Source organism: Astatotilapia calliptera, chromosome 17 (assembly GCF_900246225.1).
Source record: "Astatotilapia calliptera chromosome 17, fAstCal1.2, whole genome shotgun sequence".
NCBI lineage: Eukaryota > Metazoa > Chordata > Actinopteri > Cichliformes > Cichlidae > Astatotilapia > Astatotilapia calliptera.
In genome coordinates, this window is record NC_039318.1 from 9,724,417 (window position 1) to 9,746,137 (window position 21,721).

Sequence of the window (21,721 nt, forward strand, 5' to 3'; positions counted from 1 at the left end):
CTACAGTACGCGTCTTCGTTTTATTTCTCTAGTGCCAATTAAAAGGCATGTAAAAGTGGCGCTTCGTTGGCTACCTTACAGTTACCTTCTGATGCTGTGGCAGGACCAGGCGGGGCAAATGCAAATCAAGGTGGTGCTAATTGGCTGGAAAAGCCCTCCGGCAGCACTGTCTTTGGAGGGTGGAGGAGCAGGACTTAAAGGGTGTCCTGCTCTGTCAGAAAAGGTACCCGTGTGCGTGTTATCCGCTGTGAAGGCTAGAGGCGTTTCTGTTTCTCTGCACCGTCATTTCTTTTAAATTATGATCTAAATAAACCCCCGATTAAAATATCATCAAACGTTTAGGTTACACGAGACTTTTCGGGGTTTTGAGTGTAAGTTAAATCTAATTATGGCCATTGGGTTGCAGACTTGATTACTGAGTCACTTGCAGGTGGTACAGTTAGCACCATTTGCTATGTATTTATTTTCAAGAGCAAAGGTAAGCAAAATTAAAAGTAAAATATTTAAACGGATACAAAACTTTCGAACGCAGTAGCTAGTTAGCATTCCGGTGTTGTGCCAAAAAGTGATTGTCTGCCAAAAACTGATTTCCGGTATTTGCCAAAAAGCGATTGCTCATATTTAAAGTGCTATAAGTAACTTGTTGGGCTATAATATGTGAAACATATGTCAAATGCATCCCTTATGGATGACATAAAGTCATCTTGAGCCACAAACAACATTCGTGTAGCAAGATACAAGCCGCAATCAGTTTTTGGCAGCGACTTTTATATAACCTTTATTTATGCAGTAAAAAAAATCTCATTAACATTAAAAATGTATTTTGTAAGAGTAAGTTGGCCAAGAGCACAGCAGAAATGGCAGCAAATATTACAATAGTTCTGTAAAAATATTTTAAGTGGGGATAAAGGACCGGATTGGTTATAATGTAAGTACAAGTTGTAAAGATACTTAAAAAACAGATAATTTTTTAATTCTTTATGTAACCCCGGCTTAGACATCCTGATAATTTACATGCTAATCAACCGGGCGCCTTTTCAAATTAAGTTTAAACCAATGACTGTAGAAAACTGTTTTCTATAGTCATTGGTTTAAACCTGGACAAAAAAGGTGAAACAAAATCAACCCACAAATAGTCATTAGCCAACTCTAAAGTTGTATATACCTTGTTCACATTGTAGACTTTATTTTTTTTTTAAGAAAAATAGAATTAATAACTTAATTAAATGTACGTTTCCACCTGGTCTCCCTAACTTTCATGTTTCGTCTGCTACTTTCTGGCGAAATTGTCTTCCTTTCAAAATAAAAGACTTCCGTCTTCAAAATAAAGACTGAACTAAAACCTAAAACCACTTAACTTTATACGTGAGTTTTTGTTCTGCGTTGTTGTTTGTTTGTTGTATTTGTCACCTCACTTTACACTTTTTGATTGAAACTAAATCTGACGATTTTTAAGTTACAAAATATAGCAAATCAATTCATCAAGAAACGTAAGCGAATCAGCAACAATCCCTCAAGAAGGGCTGATCCCAAAACGCATACGGCTCTTTGCATTATCACAATATCTAACTACTGGTATTACTGGGCAGCAACTGGGAATAATCGTGTCGTATTTAAGAAGGGACGATGCCATCTTGTGGAGGAAAATGAAAAGCCACAAATTTAAATGGTTCCTTCCAAAGTAGCACTACCTTTACTCCACTAACGTTGAGCTTTGAAAGTCATATATTTAAATGGCTATAGAAACATTATTGGTATACAGTGCTAATCTGCACTGTATGTTATGTATTTCATCTGGAAAACTGCTTTTCCAAATATGTGGAAATTATTTTGTTCTGAGTCTTTTGAACTGATGAAATTTGAATAAATAGTTAATAGTGTGCCACGAGTAGTTCTCAAGAGTAGGCAGAGAGGAAATAGAAAAATGTATGTATTATCAGGTAAAATGGTGCCAAAAGACTTCTGAAATATTTTCAGCTGTCCCTTTAGAGATACAGTCACTATTTCACAGAGGTAATCAATCACTGATTCACTATATCTGGTGCCCCTTTGTAGGTTATCTACAGATACAGAGGTTAGAGGGCAGATATGATGGTAGCCCCCCTTTGGATATCTGCTGTCATGTTCAAATCTGTTAAATGTTTTCTTTTATTTAATTTTCATCCTTTGGAAGTTGATTATTGATTCTATAAAATATAACATCACCTGTTTTCTTTCCATTCACCTAAAACGGCAACATAAAACTGATCTGATCTGACAAGTTACAAAATAAATACATAATAAAATAATTCTGTCACCAATGTAAAAATAAATCCGTGATAATTACAAAGTGTGTCATTTGTAATGTTCTTTCAACCAGTGGTCTGAGTTACAATTTCACATAAATCAGCCCCAGTGTTGCTTCACATTTGACTGATGGGTGAATTGGTGCTGATGCGACATTCACAGTATAATTAGACTCTCTTTAGACAGCGACATTCCAGCTTTGGTGAAGGTGCTGTATTTGATACGTTAAAATAGTAGGGATCACTTGTGAAGACTAATCTGCAGTGTTAAAGTTTAATTTTAATTTTTAATTTGTTATTTTACTTTAATCGTTTAGTTGTTACTTTTATTGAAGTAAGATGTCTCTCTCAGCAGGGCAGCCTCCAGATTTTTTTTAATGGGGTGGCCATATGGGGGGTCACTAAAAATATTGGGTTGGCACACCAAAAACAGAAGAGTGCAGGGGTGCAGCAGAGGGGAGGGGGTGACGCCTGGAAATTGTGAGGAACATGCAAAGTGACACAATCCGAATGACAAAAATTGTATAATCAGGAATAAATAACAAGTTAATGTTTCAACTCATTGCAGGGTGCCTTCCTCTCTCTTGTGCTCACGTTTATTAAAATTATTACCAACATAAGACAATCTTACCGGGGCGACCCTCAAATTTTGAGGGGTGGCCAGTGGCCCCCCCTGGCCCTCCTTAGTGGTGCCCTGTCTCTCAGGACTCATACTGTAAGCTGGATGGAGGAGGCAAACTGCTCTGCGATACTATGATATATCATACTATCTGCAAAATGGTAATGGGTTACAAGAAGTCACGAAAGTATATGAAAAATGTCAACAAATATTTAAGACAAAAGACAAAACAGAACCAGCCCTTTACTTTATGACAGCTCGATAACCAATAAAAAAATTGGTTTTGATTGGCTTACGAGCCTGCTTGTATTGCACAAGCAGGCTCGTAAGCCAATCAAAACCAGAAAAGGGCGGGCGCTGGATTGTTGTGGTTGACGTTTTACTTCCTCTTTCTTTGCGGCGTGAAATCAATAAACTGCAGCAGCGAAGCTCAAGTAGGAAGAGAGGAGAATCCGCGAGAAAAGCGACTTAAAAAGATCGACCAATGGAACCAATACGGCAATGCCACGATGATCCATTTGGCAAAGTAAATCCATTGGGTATCCTTGTTGGTCTTCAGACAACAATTCTGATGGCTAAAGAACCAAATGGGACAGGCAAAAAAAGAAAAAAAGAAAAAGAATACAGAGGTTTGTAGTGTGTTTTTTCTTTTTCTTTTTACCTTTATTACAACCGTGTTGTTCCCGCAGTTCTCTGAGATTTAATTGCGATAGTTTCGCCTTTCCCCCCCTGACTGATGTTAAAGTTTGAGAGAAAGTCTGCAGAAAGAGTTTTTAGCCTAATTCACTGGTCAAAAGTAAGTTGAATTGTGACGCAGACCTGCAGATCAGTAAAAAAACAACAACTTTTCCTAGTAAACGCCAAAAAATATCTACCAAAGAAATGGTGGAAGTACACTTTCGTGTGAAATTCATGTGTGTGTGATATGATGTTTATGTGTAAAAAGTAAAAAAAAAAAAAAAAACTGCACGAGAATTATATGTGCAAGTATGCAAATTAGCCCAATGTGTCAAATAAAGGAAAAACTTTCCAGATGGCATCAGTCCTCATCGATAAACAATCCAGCGCCTGAGACTAAGTGCATCCCTTTTCTTGTAGTAGTCCTGTTTACCCTGATGGATGAAGCCTCTGAGAAACACAGATAAAGTAAGAATGAAGCACCTTAACTAATGTTTTGGGGTTTTTTTTTCTTGTTTTAAATTTCCACCTTGTACAGAGTCCTCTTGCCAGAAGAAGACCAAACATGGTGCACGTCTACAACTGCCATCCTTTCTCCTCTCAGCAGATTGTGCAGGTAAAGTGAAACCTGACTGACGCTGATCCCATGTCAGCCGTGTTTTATTACCTATGCTCTCGTCTTCACTGCTTTCCCACTCTGTGGCTCAGGTGGAGAAGGAACCCGGACTGGTCTGCTGTGGAGGTGGAGCTATTTTTGTGGTGGCGACTGGAGGATGCAAGGTTGCTTTAATGTGCTTATGTTTACAGTTTGTGACCTTTTTAAAAATGTATTTATTTTAGTAATGACTTTGGTGGTAGCGAGGCAAAATAAGATAAAATAGTCAGCTTTGTGTTAAGCCTCTCCCACCAGATGTGCAAAGGTATTTGAGGGCATATCAGTCCCGTTAACTCCACTGGGACGAGTTAATTTCGCTCCAGACCACTTGAATTACATCATGCTCAAAGGTTATTATTGATGCTTTGTCTTCCTCATCTTACTTAAGCATTTAGTAACTAACCCTTTGTAGTAGCCTGACACTGTTGTGCTGAACTGAATCCAGGTGGAGGCGTACAATGTGGAGGTGGAGGGCTGCCCCCTCATCTGCCGCTTTTCCACCATGGGCGCTGTGAGGAGCATCCAGCATAGCAAGATAGGTAAAGACATTTCCTGTCCTTCTCTGCCCTCTGTACTGACATTCACTTTTTTGCTGTCTGTCTCCCATATGTGAGCAAAATGGCTTCAAGTGATGACAGTGTAAACTGGAAAGGCATCAAAAACAAAGACACTAGACACTGAAAAATCTTGGGTTTTATCACTGCCTCCTCTGTGCTCACTCACTTCTAGGAGACTACCTGGTGACCATTGAGGAAAAGAACAATGCCACCTACCTGAGAGCATACACCAACTGGCGTTACCAGGTACACAAGAACCATCTCGAGTCCAAATCACCCAAGAGTAAAAATAGGACAGAAACCTCCTTGTGGTTAGGGGAAAAAGTGGTTGCGAGGTGATTTTTCATTCGGCGGCAGATGGCAAGTAGTTGCAGTGACCAATTGGTTACCCAGAGGTTGAATGCACACCACCTTTAACTAGGATTACCTCGCTCTGGTGGTATGCAACCTGTCTCCAAGCAGTTGCAGTCCACCTAGAAATGACTGCGGTCAGTCTCACAAAGCGTAGCTCACAAAGGTTTGTAAATAACTAGCATCTAGATTATGAATGCAGATAGATGCTAACACATAATCAGTCAGTCAGTCAATCAGTCTGCTCTAATGGATGCAGATCATCTCCAATGTGTTTCTTTGGAATGGCAAACTTGACTCGGCTCATTGTGAATTAGTTTAATTATGGTTCTATGCATAAATCTTATGTTGCTTTAATGTGATTAAACTAAGGAATATAATAAGCTTTTGTAAGAAAAAACTATCTCTCAGATTTAAACTGTGAATTTTTTGTAACTGGTAGTCAGATGTTGTTGTCAGATTGTTCTAGCTCTCTAGCTAGCTGTCTTCATTTGAACTGTACGTCCTGTTATCTTCATATTGCAGTACACTATACAAAACCTTCAAATTGAGGTCATGAGCACCCTCAATCAGTCTCAATGGTCATATGTCCAAGCTTACCTATGTTAGAGACAGACTGTCAAAGCAAATGGTATAAAGGGCGTTTAAACATGTGCATAGTTATGGATAAATTATGCTGAGAGCAAGAAGAAATAAGCAAATTATATTCCACCAAAGGCAGTCTGCAGCTGTCATGTATATTGCTGTTTTCTAATTACACACTGGGAAATATGTTAATGCCTTATTTGCCCTCTGTTCAGGCAGAGGAGAAAGCCCGCGTTGGGGTTCGTTTGTTGGGCCACTTGCTGGGTGGAGCATCTGTGTGGGGTGGAGTGCAGATGGAGATTATTGAGATCCCTCTGTCAGAGCGGCCCATTGCCGTGTCTTGCTGCCCGGTTAGAGGAGACCTGCTGGTTGGCTCTGAGAACACTCTGGTTCTCTTTACGTTGAGACAACACAACCAGCAGAACCTGGTAAGAACTCAATTCTTAATCAAAGTTTACCTGCTTTATTGACGTTATGGAGTTTATCTGCATTTAAATTTACAATTCAATAATGTCTTTAATTTGTTAAAGACTGTTTATTTAAGTTTTTGTTACTTTTTTGCGCAAACCGGTGTAGCTTCTCTCTGATAAGGGTCGATTTCAAGGTGCTTCAACCTTTGTCTGCTGCTCCACAATGCCTTCCACAGTAATTTCAGTGCTTCTTAAGCATCTCCGTTGGGCTTTGGTCTTCCTCTCATGCTGGACTCAGGACAGAATGGATGCTGCATTTATTCAATACACCATTTTGTGGTACTGATTTGTGATATGGTGCTTTGTGTGCCAGATGGGAGTCTTTAATGGGCCAATTCAGGCCCCCACGCCTTATGTTTAACATCCCTGCTTTAAATAATATCTCTTCAATATAATATGACGTCTTGGACATAAAGATTTTTTTTCCGCACATACTGTTGGTAACTTGCACTCTTTTTTTAGAAGATTTTAAAGTATTTTCCAAATATGATGAGTACGTTTACAAGGTTTTGTTAAGGTGGCAGCTTAACACCATTTATTTTAATAGCTGGCTGTAAAAAGATCAAATGTTGTGGTAACGTCTTTCATCGAAAATGAGCAGACTCACTGATAACCTACACACTATGTTACACTGGAATAATGTTTGTTTCTTTGGGAGGAAACTCAGGAGAATCAGAGTCTTCAGAGCAGCTGGCCAAACACTCGGCAGCGCTGCGGTCAGAGTCAAGGTAACTAAAAAAACACACATTTATTAATTTATTAAGATATTTTCAGTCAAACACTCATTTTGTATCACAACTATCTATAAATCATCATCTGATCATTGATCAGAGAAGGATGTCTTACAATGAGCCGTGTGTATTTTATTTCATATGGCAAAGAGTTTACATTAGATGTGAATTAGGACTAAAAAGCTTCTGTTCAATAGGCCTGTTTTCTACCAACAGCTCAGTCTTCAAGTTCCAGCCAGAATCTTTCCGTCCTGGATTTTGAACGCTCCGTCATCCTGCACCTTCCAAAAATCACACCTAAGCAGGTGCTTTTCTTCACTTATTTTTATCTGTGACTGTGTCAAACTGTTATATCAACCATGTTCACTGCACCTATTTATATTTAAAAATGTAAGCCTTTTCTGAGTGGATAGCTTGCATTTACATAATGAGAGAAAGAGAACAATTTCTGTCGTACTGGGAAATTTCTAACTTAAGCATTTTTCCTCGTTTTTGTTTTTTTTTCCTAAATATTTTGACCGCTAGGTGGCACTGTGCGACACATATGTGGCTGTGCAAGGAGAGCTGGAAGTCTTGATATTAAAACTGGATGAAACCTCTGAACCCCAAACCCTGGAGGAACCACTGGACACAAATAACGGTAACGGCACACATGTAAATGCTCTATAATGTGTTTTAAGTCGTGGCTTTAGGGTGATTTTATTTTCTTTTTAACTAGAAAGGGATGAGTACAGAGACCTTTATGAATATGAATTACATTACTAAAGCTGACAATTAGACATTTTTACAGAGTTCTCAAACATTCTTTTTGGTTTTATTCTACAGATTTAATACTAAGAAAACAACATAAAAAATGCATTCAAGCTCATACTTTTACATTGTCCACATGCAGCAGAGCATGAGACATTTTATCAAATGTAGGAGTGACCTGTGATATGCAATCTGTGATCTTTCTGCATGCACAGCAGAATATCTGGAAGACCAGGCTGACTTTCTGGTTGTTCCGAGACACCAGGAGTTACTTGGCGATCGAGCTAAAGACTGCGACATCCCAGTTAGCATTGAAAAAACCGGGCTGGAAGAAGGAAGGCAGTATGCACTTTCTTACGTTCTTTTCAGGTGTGTCTGCACTTCTGAGTTTGTTCCTTAAGAATATTTCTCCCAGCTGAGGTTTGACTGAACTCCCTCCGGTCCTGCAGGCACTTTTCTCCAGAGTTCTTCCAAGGATGCAGCATGGATGAGATGCAGCTTCACTCCCTGCAGCTTTACCCATTGTTCACTGGTGAGTACAACATCAGTGTTGAGTTAACAGTGCAAGATGATCTGTTTTGAAATGAGGAGAAATGGAATTTTTTTTTCTGAGACATTGTAGTATGTTCAGGAGTTTACATTCAGTCATCACAGGCATGAATCTCATGGTAATTTTGGACTTTTAATGATGTTTTGAACTCTTTGTTTTGCTCTAGTGTGAAATGATTGCACAGCACGCATCCTTAATGACTTTAAAAAAACATTGCATTTCAGTGAAGTGTCATACCATGACATTCATGCCTGTGATGAGTGCATGTAAAGCTTCATTGCTATAGAGATATCTCTGTGGTATTTCTACAGCACCTTCACATTTCGGTGCAGTTTGCTCATGTTGTAAAAAATAATCCTTTTTCTTTTTGTCCTTGTGTGCGTTTTTGCCCAATCATTGTTTTTGAGGGATTGTTACTCTCTCCCCAGGTAACCAGTCAGTGTCTCCCGATGAAGCGACATGTGTGTTCTGCTTCTTCTCCCTCCCCACCACGGGCTACCTGTACAGTCTGAAGGGTGGAGTTGAGCTCCTGTCAGCATATCAGTATCCAGAGAAGGTCCTGGAGGCGGCGCTAACAGACCACCTGTTGCACGTTATAACAAAGTATGTCTGCAGCCTTGAAGGAGCCTGCATTCTGTGTGTATTTACATTTTACACGGGTTTAAAAAAAATAGGGCTCTAAATTCAACAGTTCACCAAACATCAGATAGATTACCTTTTTCATCAAACCCATCAAGCCTTATTTCCATGATATTCCAATTATACCCAAATATAGAAAAGTTGGTGTGTATTTTTTAATCTGTGGTTCTTACTTTCTTTGTGGATTACAAGTACATTTCTCTGTGTGGCTGGTAGGAGTGCATTGCAGTGTTTTACAGTACGATGTGCAGCTCTAGCAGCCAGGATTGAAGACCCCTACATCGATACGACCATGAAGGTATGAGCCTGGCATTTACAATAAGCGAAGCTAATTTAAAAGAAAGTTCAGCCTCAGTGCTCCCCTCACTGCAGAGATCCAGTTGGTGGCGCTAATATCTGTATGGATTGTTATTACATGTCTGTAAATGAGAACACATTTGCGTGTGTGTGTGTGTGTGTGTGTGTGTGTGTGTGTGTGTGTGTGTGTGTGTGTGTGTGTGTGTGTGTGTGTGTGTGCGCGTGCGTGCGTGCGTGCGTGCGTGTAAGGCCTGCCCACCCTGCAGCCTGGAGGTCTGTGCGCTCAGGATGCAGCTCTTCATCGGCCTGCGGTCGATGTGCGTGTACGGGCGCCATGTCATCCTGCTCTCTGCCGCCGACGCAGAGACACCGGAGGGGACCGAACGCGGCACACAGCGCAGGGGCCTGTAAGTTGTACGCACAAACACGCCGCCATGTTGATTTGTACACCTTTTGATTTTTAAAGGCTTTTTCAGGTTTGACCTCAGATACTTCCCTGCAGTTACTTGCATGTGCATGCATGTACGCACAAACATTTGAACATTTATGAGCCTGTTTACTGTATGTGTGTACGTGTGTGTTGTTGTTATTATAGCGAGTTGAAAGAACACAACATGCTGACTGGTATTTTCCTGGCGGTGGGAATTGATCCCGCAACCACGCCAGCTCTGGAGAGCCTTCTATCACGCCCCTTACTGTAAGACAAACCCAAAACCCATCCAACCCCCGTCCTTGTTGTCACTTTCAGGCCAAGCTGCAATGACGAGACCCTCAAAACACTCTCGTTCTCAAATGAAATCTTTATAAAGTCCCCTTCTGTAACCCTTGTTAATCTTATGTTACAAGACTAAATGATTCTTCTTTGCTTCTGTGTAGAGGTTAGAGGAACTCCATTAAAAACATTTTAAAAAACTAAAAGGACTCCAAGAACACAAACCTCCACCAAGGGAGGTCACTTTCTAAGCAGTATTTACTCTTTAAATGGTAAATGGTAAATGGCCTGTATTTATATAGCGCTTTTACTAGTCCCTAAGGACCCCAAAGCGCTTTACATATCCAGTCATCCACCCATTCACACACACATTCACACACTGGTGATGGCAAGCTACATTGTAGCCACAGCCACCCTGGGGCGCACTGACAGGTAAGGTAATAGTGTTGTATTTTCAGTACATTTGTATATCTCTGTTCTTTTTAAACGTACTTTAAGGAGTTTGCAGTGCAGCAAAAATAAGCAAAGCGTGAAGGTGTTTGTTATTTGCCCTGCTGAAACCTATTTTTTTATGTTAATATAGGACATGTGTGGGATTCAATTCATTTTTTAGTAAAATTAATTTTTGATCACAAGTTTATTTAAGAAACATAGTTTTTTAAAGCCGTGCAACCTTCAGATCAATCTATTGATTGAAGAGAGGTCAGAGGTCAAATTTTACATATTTTAAATACTTATACGGTACTTTCTTTATGTTGACAATACACACCACACTTGTAAGAATCATAGTTTCTTAGTTATAAGCTTTTTGTCAACCAATAAATCATGGTGTTGATTTTAAGGACCTTGGTGGATGTAAGGCAGAATTTGAACGTATTGTTAACATGACCCGACTCTACTAACTTTTATCAGCATCCATTCAAAACTTGTCCAGCTATCGTGTTGACAGACAGAAAGAAATGCAAATATACCAAAAGCATAACCTAAAATCACAGACAACATATTATTTCATTGATAAGAACTTAGTGATCATGCCGTTTGATATAGAAAATAAAGAAAGGCAAATATAAAATTATATAAAAATTTAAAATCGCTTTTTTTTTGGATTCATAAGAAATAAAGAACTAGCAGAAAAGGTCTTAAGCAAGTAAGTTGCATGTTTTGTGAAGAAGTTCAGAAACCCTGTGACAGTATGCAGTCAGTCATTTCTGTTTAAAAAATGGTAAATGGTCTGTATTTGTATAGCGCTTTACTTGGTCCTAAGGACCCCAAAGCGCTTTACACTATACACAATCATCCACCCATTCACACACTGGTGATGGCAAACTACATTGTAGCCACAGCCGCCCTGGGGCGCACTGACAGAGGCGAGGCTGCCGGACACTGACGCCACCGGGCCCTCTGACCACCACCAGTAGGCAACGGGTGAAATGTCTCGCCCAAGGACACAACGACCGAGACTGTCGGAGCTGGGGCTCGAACCGGCAACCTTCCGATTACAAGACGAACGCCCAACTCTTGAGCCACGATCGCCCCAAAAAACCAAATGATTAAAGTGTTTGTGTGAGTTTTGCAGCTTGGTCTAAAAGAGACAGCACTTCCTGTTTTAGTTTCTAAACCTAGCCATGGTAACCTGCCTAACTGCCCTCGGTGTGTGTTTGTGTCTTTTTTTTTCTCACAAACTAATCGTGTTAGAATTGACCTAAAAAGACAATTTTATCACTGAGGTTCCTGGATTCCTGTAACTCTTTCTCTTTGACTGACACGGATGCACACACACAAGCCCCTCACCGTGTAACAAACACCTCAACATACCCTTGGTATGAAGCTCCTGTTACCCTGTTCACTAACTGTTTGTTAAAGCTGGGCAGACACTTAACAAACAGCTGAATTATGCTGTGAAGTGTTAGCCACTGATGTAGCACAGCGCATGTAGAGAGCTAAACGATCATAGTTGTCTATCTGTAGCTTCACGTGATCTAAATGTGCCAAAAAATTAGGTATAATCTGCAGTTTACCAGATGGCAGGGGAGGAAGACAGGACAAAAACATCATTAATAACTAATAATTAAATGGAAAGTGGTGTATCAATCTAGACCTACTGCAGTGTTACTAAGCGAGGAGCCAGGGGCACTTACAGTCTCACAGGCTACCATTGTACTCGTTGGTGTCAAATGATAAACCTGTTTAAAGATGAACAGGCAATAATTGGTTCTAAAAACTGAGAGCAAATGAAGCAGATCTTATAGGCTAGATTATGTCCTCATGATCATTCTGACAGTTGTTTAGTGTGTGCCCAGTTTAACAGTTTGTTTGAATTTGTAAAATTGTGTCTGTACTGTCTTGTTGATGTCCTGTAAAGGCAATTTTTTTTTTAATAGTTAAAATATCTACAACAGATCACAACAAAGGTGGGTATAAGTACAGGATTCATGTTGTATGTTGTGACTCAATGGTCAAAATCTTTGCTAATTTTTCTATATGTTGCTGTGTAATGTTTGATCTCAGGAGCAGGAGGTGGACAGTGTCTTCTACCAAAGAAAGCAGTGCAGTGGGACATGGATGGAACCTCTATGTTGTGGACACCGTCCCCCCCTTTACTCTCTACCAGGAGATGGTAACTCTCATTTGCCCAAATTGTGTGTTGCGCAACTGTTGATGATGAATATGAAAAAGTAAACAAATACAGATCTGCTGTGCAATCACTTGTGATTTGTGTGTTTTTCAGGTTGAGTACAGTCAGCGTTATGCAGAGACCAACCCACAGGCCCAGAGTCTGCGACACCTCCTCAGCGAAGCTCACCTCCTCCTGCGTGCTGCTCTACTACACGCATCAGACGAGCAACAGACGGGCCCAGGTGGCCCAGCAGATCACAGGACAGATCGACAAGTGCTGGAGGAGGCGCTGAGGGAGAACTGTGCCCAGCTGGGAGACAGTTTCAGCAGGTAACACACAACCAACATTCTGTATTGATAATAACATTTTATGGGTTTTTAAATGTGTTCAGTCAATGAGATTTTACTCTGTTGGACACCTTTACCTTCAGTTTTTGTATTTTCTGGCTATTTTATTAAAATTTGTTTCAGCAAAACTTTTAATCTCTTCTTTTCTCTAAGGGGCGGTCAGAGGGAGTGTCACCTTGCTCTGCCGTACTACAGGATGTCTGGTCTGTCACTCACAGAGGTCATGTCCAGGAATCGGCCATTTCCGGGCAGCCCTTCCTCCTATGGCCCTGGCTTCCTGTTTTACCTGAAACATTTCCTGTTAGAAGACTCAGAGCAGACCCTCAGTCAGGTACACAAGATCTAAATGAGCATGATTTAACAAGTTGAGGAGATTACTTTTTCACACAGCTGGTCAGCTTTTTTCCCTTAATAATTTAAATAATGATTTTAAACCATTTTGTAATTACTTAGAATGTCTTTGTCAAATATTAAAATTTGTTTTAAACATGACAAATATGCACAACAAACCTTAAGAAATTAGTAAGGGAACAAAAAAATACAAAATATTGAATCAAAAGAGACGGGGAACCTTTTTAATCTTTCTTTCCCTGCAGGAAGCAGCTGATCAGGTCATTGACATTTTCAGCCAATCAGAGCCTGTAATGCTCATAAGCATGTGCACCAGCCCCTGCATGATAAATGTCAGTCCTGCTCGGACGCTGCAAATTTTACAAAATCTGGAGGACTCGGTGGGCGTGTCGGTTTCACTGACAATCACCATGGCTACCATGATGCTGCGTTTGGGTGACCTGCAGCAGTACACACAGCTGATGGAGAGACACGCTGAGGTCAGGATTTCACTTGTTTTCTTTGGTGTACTAACTGCTCAAGGTGCAGTGCAAGGTCAAAGTTTGCTACATGATATTGCTTCTTTTTTTTTTAAATTGTATGTCCATATTTTTTTTTTATATTATATACTTTTCCACACAAAATGGACCAAAATAAAGAAAGTTGGTCCCTTTCCATTCTGTGCGTAGATGCTGCTAGTGTACGGGTTTATCGAGGAGCCGAGGCTGCTGCTCTATGGTGGATGTGCAAACCAGCATAGACGTGTTTATCCCACAGCTTTAACCCGCCAGATGGCCGACTCTCAGCCTGGACTGCTGGTGGCTGCCATGGTGGCTTTACATGAGAACAGCAAAGTTAAGCTGGAAGAGGCTGATCACATATTCAAGGTACTATTGGCACCTGGAAGTGCAGTGCCTGGAGGATAGTATATCAACCCGCTGATTTGTATTACTGCCTTTCTACACTTGGATGTAGAATTAATTTCAGTTTTGCAGAATCTGATGCTTTCTACGCTTTTAGGAGCTGCGTTGTGAAAACAGCCTGCAGGTCGACTTCTGGGAGGCGATGCTCATGGCATCATCAAATGACGCTGTCATTCAGGAGCTTCTGTTTCGGCTGGCTTCTGTCTACATCGACCGTCTAACAAATACAAAGTCAGAAAAGCACACAGCTCCAAAGCGCAAGTCACTGAAAAGTGCTGATGACCTGGTACGGCTACTTGGTGGTCTCTGTTTAGTAACCCCCCCCCCAATTCTTTTAATTTGTTCAATAACCAGATTATAAAGACACGAGTTTCATGCAATCAGCTGCTCCCATGTTTGTGTCTGTTCCAGGTCAACTCGTGCTCTCATTACGGTGCTTTGTATCCATGGCTCATTCTTCTAAGTCCAACAGACATTACCAGTTCCCAACACTTGGAGGCGCTGCACAAACTGCAGGTATTTTCTAAAGTCTGCTTTGACTGCATGGATTCAATACAGTTAAGTCCATAAATTTTTAGACAGAGGCAACTTTTTTTCTAATTTTGCTTCTATGTTACAACAATATATTTTAAATGAAACAACTCAGATGCAGCTGGAGTGCAGACTCTTAGCTTTAATTCAGTGGGTTGAACAAAAAGATTGTATAAAAATGTGAGGAACTAAAGTGTTTTTTAACACAATCCCTTCATTTCAGGTGCTCAAAGGTTACTGAAAATAAAATGTTAATTTCTAATACTTGGTTGAAAACCTTGTGAAAACCCTTTGCTGTCAATGACAGTCTTGAATTCATGGACTTCACCAGATGCTGGGTTTCCTCCTTTTTAATGCTCTTCCAGGCCTTCCCTGCAGCTGCTGTTTGTTTGTGGGATTTCTGTCCCAAGTTTAGTCTTCAAGAAGTAAAATGCATGATCACTTGGGTTAAGTAACTGACTTTTCCATTCAAGAATATTCCACTTCTTTGCTTTAATGAACTCCTGGGTTGCTTTGGCTGTATTTTTTTTTTTTTTTGGATTGGAGCAGACAGTGTGTATCTGAATACCTCAGAATTCATTTGGCTGTTTCTGTCCTTTGCCACATCATCAATAAACACCAGTGTCACAGTCCCATTAACACCCATGCATGTCCAAGCCATCACACTACCTCGGATGATGAGCTGTTTCACACCTTCTCCATACATTTTTCTTTCCATCATTTTGGTAGAGGTTAATCTTGGTTTCAGTTTTCCAAACAGTGTTTTTCCTGAACTGGGCTGGCTTTTCTAGATGTTTTTTTTTTTTTTTAAATCAAAGTCCAATGTAGCCTTTCTATTTTTGAGGATTATGAGTGGCTTGCACCTCGCAGTGAATCCTCTGTATTTACTTTCATGCAGTCTTCTCTTTACTGTAGACTTGGACATCGATACGCCGACCTCCTGGAGAGTGTTGTTCACTTGGTTGGCTGTTGTGAAAGGGTTTTCTCATCACCATGGAAATGATTCTGTGATCATCCACTACTGTTGTCTCCTGTGGGTGTTCAGGTCTTTTAGCGTTGCTGAGTTCAGCAGTGCTTTCTTTCTCCAAAAGTTGATTCTGTTCATCTGGATGTAGCGTTTTCAGTGGGAGGAACATTTCGTCACTCATCCAAGTGACTTCTTCAGTCTCAGTTAACTGCAGGTTTCCCCAATCTTATAAATAGTACATTTGCATAATGACTGAAACTAGCACCACTGTAGGAACAATGGGCTGTGAGGTCAGTTCCTTCATCATAATTATGCAAATTCTCATGATCATTGATCAACAACTACTGATCAAGGCCCGCTGATCAAAGACCACCAATGGCCATGAGTACCATTCACCATCTTTCACCATCTTACAATGCTATGATTGCAGCCATTCCCCAACTCTCTGTGAATGGTACTCATGGCCATTGACAGCTCACTCGGCACTGCCGAGTAAAGGGGACGTGTCCAAATGAAGCCCATGTCAAGGCCTGTATGGTTCTTCAGAATATCACGTGACGAATGACCAATGACTCTCTGAAATGATGTGTCCGGTTATGTGATTGGAGCTGCTGAAAAGATGTGAAAATTAGTTTTTTGCATGAACTGGATCTGAGGTGATTCCGAGGATCATCACGAGAGCGCACGGAGATTGTTAGCGAATTATGGAGCAACCGAAAAGGTCGAATAATATTAGCAGTTAGGGGGCATTTTGACATGCTATAGCCCAATAATAAGTCTTAAATCAGTCTCAGAGAGGATGGTTAGTAAGAGGTGTGTGTGTGTGTGTGTGTGTGTGTGTGTGTGTGTGTGTGTGTGTGTGTGTGTGTGTGTATATTATACAGGACCTCATATCGGTATTCTCCAATTGATACATCTTTACATTTATATATCGACTGTTATGTCAGCCCCTTGCATTATCACAGTAGGGCTGCTGTACATGGAATGACCAGCAGATGTCAGCACATCCAAATGAGCTGTTAAACGTTGCTTTGTGTGATCTGCCTTTTGGTGAACCGATTGGCCGGAAAGATTTGACACATTCACGGGGCTTCATCACACCATCACTACTATAGTACCACTTTCTCAGATGGGTTTTTTCTGTTTACGCAGCTTAAGGATGGTTTGTTTCACCTGCACAGAGAGCTCCTTTGACTGCATGTTGTCGGTTTACAGCAAAAAAACAGGTCTATCAACTCCAGGCCTTTGATCTGCTTAATTGATAATGACATAACAAAGAAAATGCCCACACCTGCCCATGAAATGGCATTTGAGTTAACTGTCCGATTACTTTAAAAAGAGGGTGGAACATGTTAACAAGCTAAAACTCCTCAACCCTTCATCCAATCTTAATGTGGATATCCTCAAATGCAATCCATTGATCTCCATTAAATAACTATAATTGGAAGATATTTCAGTAAACAGGTAAAATAAGAAAAAACACTTTGTCATTGTCCAAATATAGTTGGACCTTAGTGTATAACAGACTAATGCAGCCACTGAGACATCACTGAATTGCTGCCCAACCTGTGCAGGAAACACAATTTCTTCTACTCGGTTGTGAAGAGACCCCTTTTTTTCCTGTTCACAATAAAACCCTTAAATGCTTTTACAATAACACCCTCAGTACTCCTACAGCAGTAAATGAAACTCCTGTTGAGAAAGTGCTGATAGTTGTGGTTTATGCCTTTTTATAAAACAAAACAAATATCCCCAGTGCATTCATTATGAAGAGGGAAATCTATTTTGTTTGTTGCTGTAAATGTTTCCTTCTGCTATAAATTTGGGAGCTGTTTTTTGGAGCCATCTTCAACTGGCCATTGAAGTAACTGCGCTTTTCAGCCCCCGGGGACTTTCAGTGTGTGACAATTTTGACAGTTTAATGGTTTTCAGTATCTTTATTACTAACACACACGGTTGCTGTTCTGAAACACACACAGCTGCAGCTTTTCAGCCACCAGCCAACTACATACCGACTACAACAAGACAGTCAGGAACTGCTTTTATGCCGGCGAGGCATGATTGCCAATGCCGCGTAGGTGTGTCCATCTCACCTGCAGAGGCACTGCAGACAACACCCCGCCACAGTGACAAATACATTTTGTTTGTGACAAACGTTTGACTTGTCTCAGCTGGCAAAGCACAGGTGTACAATTGATGGCTGCATTCCACGTAGGGTGATGCCCTATTCACGGTCATTACTGGAACTTATAGTAATACGGGGCCATCATGCATTCCATGGCTTGTGAACTTGTTGCAATAAATATGTAGGTCAGTGACATTTGAAGAGAAAACATTTTATCTGTGCTATCAGTAGTGGACTTGGTGACATATAGCAGTTTATTTATGTTTCTTTTTCTTCTCGTGGACTTTAATTTAAAATCTAGCTGCTGTTATTCTGTAATTGTATTTTTAAGTGTTCCTGTTTGTGTGTGCAGTCTCTGCTGTGTGGTCCATCTCTGTCTGTGGGCTCCGTCGTGCCTTTGTTGGAGCGCCTGTCAGACGAAACCTTATGGGGCTTCAGCCTGCACCTCCTTTGCGCTACCAGAAGGGGGCAGTATGATAGGAGCATTGAGAAGTTGCTGGACAGATGTCCTCAAGCGATCATACCCTACGCCAATCACCAGTTACAGGAGAAAAACATGGTCTGTACTGATCACGGGGCTTACATTTGAAGTCTGTAGCTACACCTTTTAGTTTATTTTTAATTTCGCACCTAATTCAACTCCCGTCTCAATCACATGTCTAATCTCCGCAGGCACTTTGGTGGCAAAAGCTCCTCCCAGAGCTTTGTGATCGCACAAGAGCAGCCTCAGACAACAGCATCCTCCTGGCTGCTCTCAAAGGTAGAGGTATTTTTCCAAAGAGCTTTCACTTTCGTTTAAAACAATTAGGATTTGCTGTGCTTTCGTCAGTCATGACTCACTAATGACCTTGTATTGTTCAGACTTATAATTTTATTACGCGGCAAAGCCGTCTGGCAGGTTTGAAATTTTTTTTGACATGAAATGAATTCACATTAAATCCCTACTTTAAGTCACATCCTCAGCTATTCAGAACCCTGTAATTAATAATGGATTCCGTGCTCAGGGAACAGATTTGAATCATTTAAACTGTAGAATACAATATTAAAATGACAAGCAATGAAGTCATCTTAGTCCAGATCTTCAAACAGTTTCAACAGTTTAATCAGTTTAATGGTCTAAAACTTAAACTGGTTCTTAAAAAAATAGCTGGATGTAATTTTATTTTACCATTTGGTCTTTGTTTTTGTGTGCCAAGTGACTTCATTCAGTCATTCATCTTGGTTGAAAAAGTGGTTCTCAAGAAAGCCCAAACCCCCTGTCTGTCTGTTCTGTGTAGTCATGTTTTGAACAGACACCGTCAATCGTCCTCTTTTCAAAAGCAAAATTGACTGCCTGCATGAAATGTGTTCAGGGAACATCAGTAAATTGTAACTTCAGCAACTAAATTGCTGTCATTGGGAAAGTGTTGGATATCTGTGCTGGGGAATGAATAGCAATTCATTACAATATGATTAAACAAAGTGAACTCTGAGGGTGTAGCAGGGTTGGGTAGACTGGGCACACCCCAAGCCACTTCTGTAAGTGGATATATTATGATGGGAATTAAAGAAATATCAGGAAATTACTTACTGATACTGGCAAAGAAACTAGAAGTATGAGGAAGTAACATCTCCTGTGTGTGTGTACTTGAGTTTAATGAGACTTGTTTTTTGTCAACAGAGACGCTTGTCGTAGTTGCTATGGAGATGAGCCCCGCAGAATTCCTGGAGCTCATCCCTGATGATGGCACAGCATCATACTTCTTGCCACACCTGTTGACGTGCAGCCAGAGACAAGTGCTGGCCTGAAGTGTGCATACACACACACACTGAATACTGAGAAAACATTTCAGAAGAGTCCTCAGAGTTGTGTTTTTTGGCCAGCCACTGTGGATGACTCAACTTGCAGTATTTAAACTATTTGTTTGATATCAAGCAATCATGTATTATAAACACTGTGCAACTAAACTCAAAGGCTTTAGAGTACTATGGTGGACATATCTCCTATTTGATGTGATTGAACAAATACAGGAACAGGCCTGCCGGGGGTGTACTATGTGAGATTAATGGCTTAGTGAGGTGTGTTTAGAGTTTAGGTTTAAAACCAGTTCCATTATCATAAATTCTGTTAATGAAAGCACGCACCATGGTTAGATCACTACCCAAGAGAACTTTATATATGCAGACCTGTTGGTTGGTACGTTAGTAACGCCACTTAACCTAAACCATGCAGTTAGGTTACTCATGCTTTCTCTCTCACATTGTCACTGGAATTTACAGGTGTTTGGTTACTGATGCAGCAAATGTTCACATACGGTATTCTTTTATGTTTGGTCACTTACCAGTTGTTTTTTTTAATTGCCGATAATCAGTTATAAATTCACAAGAAAAGAACACTTTTCTGCACTCTGCAAAAGTTGATTCTGTTCGTTTTCAGTGGGAGAAACGTTTCGTCAGGCTTCTTCAACAACCACTGATCAAAGGCCATGAGTACAATTCAGATTTGGGGAATGGGTGCAATCACAGCATTTGTAAGATGTACCCTTCCTCGATTCAGAGATGGTCTTTCCCTTTTCACGTAAATGGCCTCCTTGACTCCCCGTTCAAACCAGCATCCCTTCCTCATCAGGATGTGTACATCCTCATCATGGAAAGAGTATCCACTGGCCTGTAGGTATAAAAAGACTGCACAGTCCTGGTATGAGTGGCGAAACGTTTCTCCCACTGAAAATGCTACATCCAGATGAACAGAATCAACTTTTGGAGATTTACGTACCTGGATGATTGAGCAGGCATTAAGACACTTTCCTGCACGGTTTCTCTTTTGCTGGATTTGTTCCACCTCACTCATTTTGCTTTTTGGCATGATATTTTCTTGTATGTTATTAAAGTTTCTCAACCCTGAAGTGGAAAGCCCAGATTACTAGTGAAGCTGCACTAGGTTTTCTACATCAAGCTCTGTTAGTAACAGAGGTTATCAACAATCTCATATGTCTGAGTGACGCAAAGAAAGCCTTCCTACACTGAAGTTGCTTCATAGTATCCCCTTTAGGTCATGGAGAGCTTTTAGCAATGTCCCTCCTCAGGGCTGAAGCCTGTTTATCTGGTTTTATGGAGTCGGGGTGGGGTTGTTTGCAGAACTGTCGATATGTAGATATCGTTTTGTTTTCCCGTTCATAATCTACTATCACTGGCCACGTTGTTAGGTACACCTTGCTAGTACTGAGTTGGAGCTACTTCTCTCATCAGAGTGTACTTAGCATTGAACAGGTGTACCTAACAAAGTGGCTGTTGAGTCTATGTGTTTATGAAACACTTTAAAATACTGTTAGAACTGCAGAGGAACATTCAATTTATTTATTTATTTTTAACTAAAGTTCTTAAGTGTGGAGATTTAGAAGTGAGTGACCTTTGAGCACTGATTTGTCCACTGATTTTTTTTTTTTTTTAAACAATTGCATGGATGTCTGTTAAGTGATAATGCTGTTCAGATAAACGGTAAATACATACCTCAACACATACCGGCATCTTCTTCCTGCTGTATTTACTGTGTATCTGGTTGTTCAGTGATGACGCGACGAATCCTACTTCCGGGTCTAAAGTAGTCTGCGTTTAATATGGCTTTTGTGTTGTTAACATGTTTAATGTTATGTATTTTCTTCTATTTAATCTCAAAAAGCTCCTAAAACAGTCAGTGATCACTGTTGACCTCCCTCGGCTTTTATTACCGCTAATCATTTATTTAAGCTCAGTTTTTAAAACCTTAGGATGTAACTACAGCCCAGCCCATGCAGCAGTATATGAATGACTAACCTCGTATTGTGGATGGATTATCTCAGTTGTTCTCCTGGCTGAAGTTTGGTCCTTTTGCAGCATCTTGCCATGCGATTACATTTGTTCCTGACCACCGAGAACACTCACGTTAACTTTTATCGAGTGGGAAAAAAAGTTAGCTTGTTTATATTATGCTAACATAGCTGTGTCGCTAGCGGTCACGTAGCACATCATTATATACCAGCTAGC

General features: G+C 40.5%; 2 protein-coding genes across 6 annotated transcripts in view; one reads left to right on the forward strand and one right to left on the reverse strand.

Annotated features, from left to right (window-relative positions):
• bcar3 (BCAR3 adaptor protein, NSP family member) overlaps positions 1 to 151 on the reverse strand; it is an 87,252-nt gene extending 87,101 nt beyond the window's left edge. Inside the window, exon 1 of one of the 2 annotated variants that reach the window (XM_026146534.1) lies at positions 86 to 151. The gene's annotated coding sequence lies outside the window, so the exon portion shown is untranslated. The remainder of the gene's footprint in view (positions 1 to 85) is intronic. The other variant, XM_026146535.1, reaches the window with a different exon arrangement.
• hps3 (HPS3 biogenesis of lysosomal organelles complex 2 subunit 1) lies at positions 89 to 20,604 on the forward strand. 4 transcript variants are annotated; one of them, XM_026146530.1, is made up of 25 exons: positions 89 to 223; positions 4,121 to 4,198; positions 4,291 to 4,362; positions 4,683 to 4,776; positions 4,967 to 5,040; positions 5,946 to 6,158; positions 6,856 to 6,928; positions 7,148 to 7,236; positions 7,457 to 7,571; positions 7,897 to 8,050; positions 8,131 to 8,213; positions 8,660 to 8,834; positions 9,087 to 9,168; positions 9,417 to 9,574; positions 9,763 to 9,864; positions 12,388 to 12,496; positions 12,608 to 12,825; positions 12,997 to 13,174; positions 13,440 to 13,673; positions 13,863 to 14,060; positions 14,194 to 14,382; positions 14,508 to 14,612; positions 18,072 to 18,278; positions 18,392 to 18,479; positions 19,380 to 20,604. In XM_026146530.1, exons 1-25 carry the CDS (start codon positions 92 to 94, stop codon positions 19,505 to 19,507), a joined length of 3,348 nt encoding a protein of 1,115 aa, XP_026002315.1. In that variant the 5' UTR covers positions 89 to 91; the 3' UTR covers positions 19,508 to 20,604. The 4 variants fall into 4 exon arrangements, with proteins under 4 accessions (XP_026002315.1, XP_026002316.1, XP_026002317.1 ...); XM_026146532.1 differs by having other exon boundaries at positions 157 to 478; XM_026146531.1 differs by lacking the exon at positions 9,763 to 9,864.
• Positions 20,605 to 21,721: the final 1,117 nt, after the last annotated feature.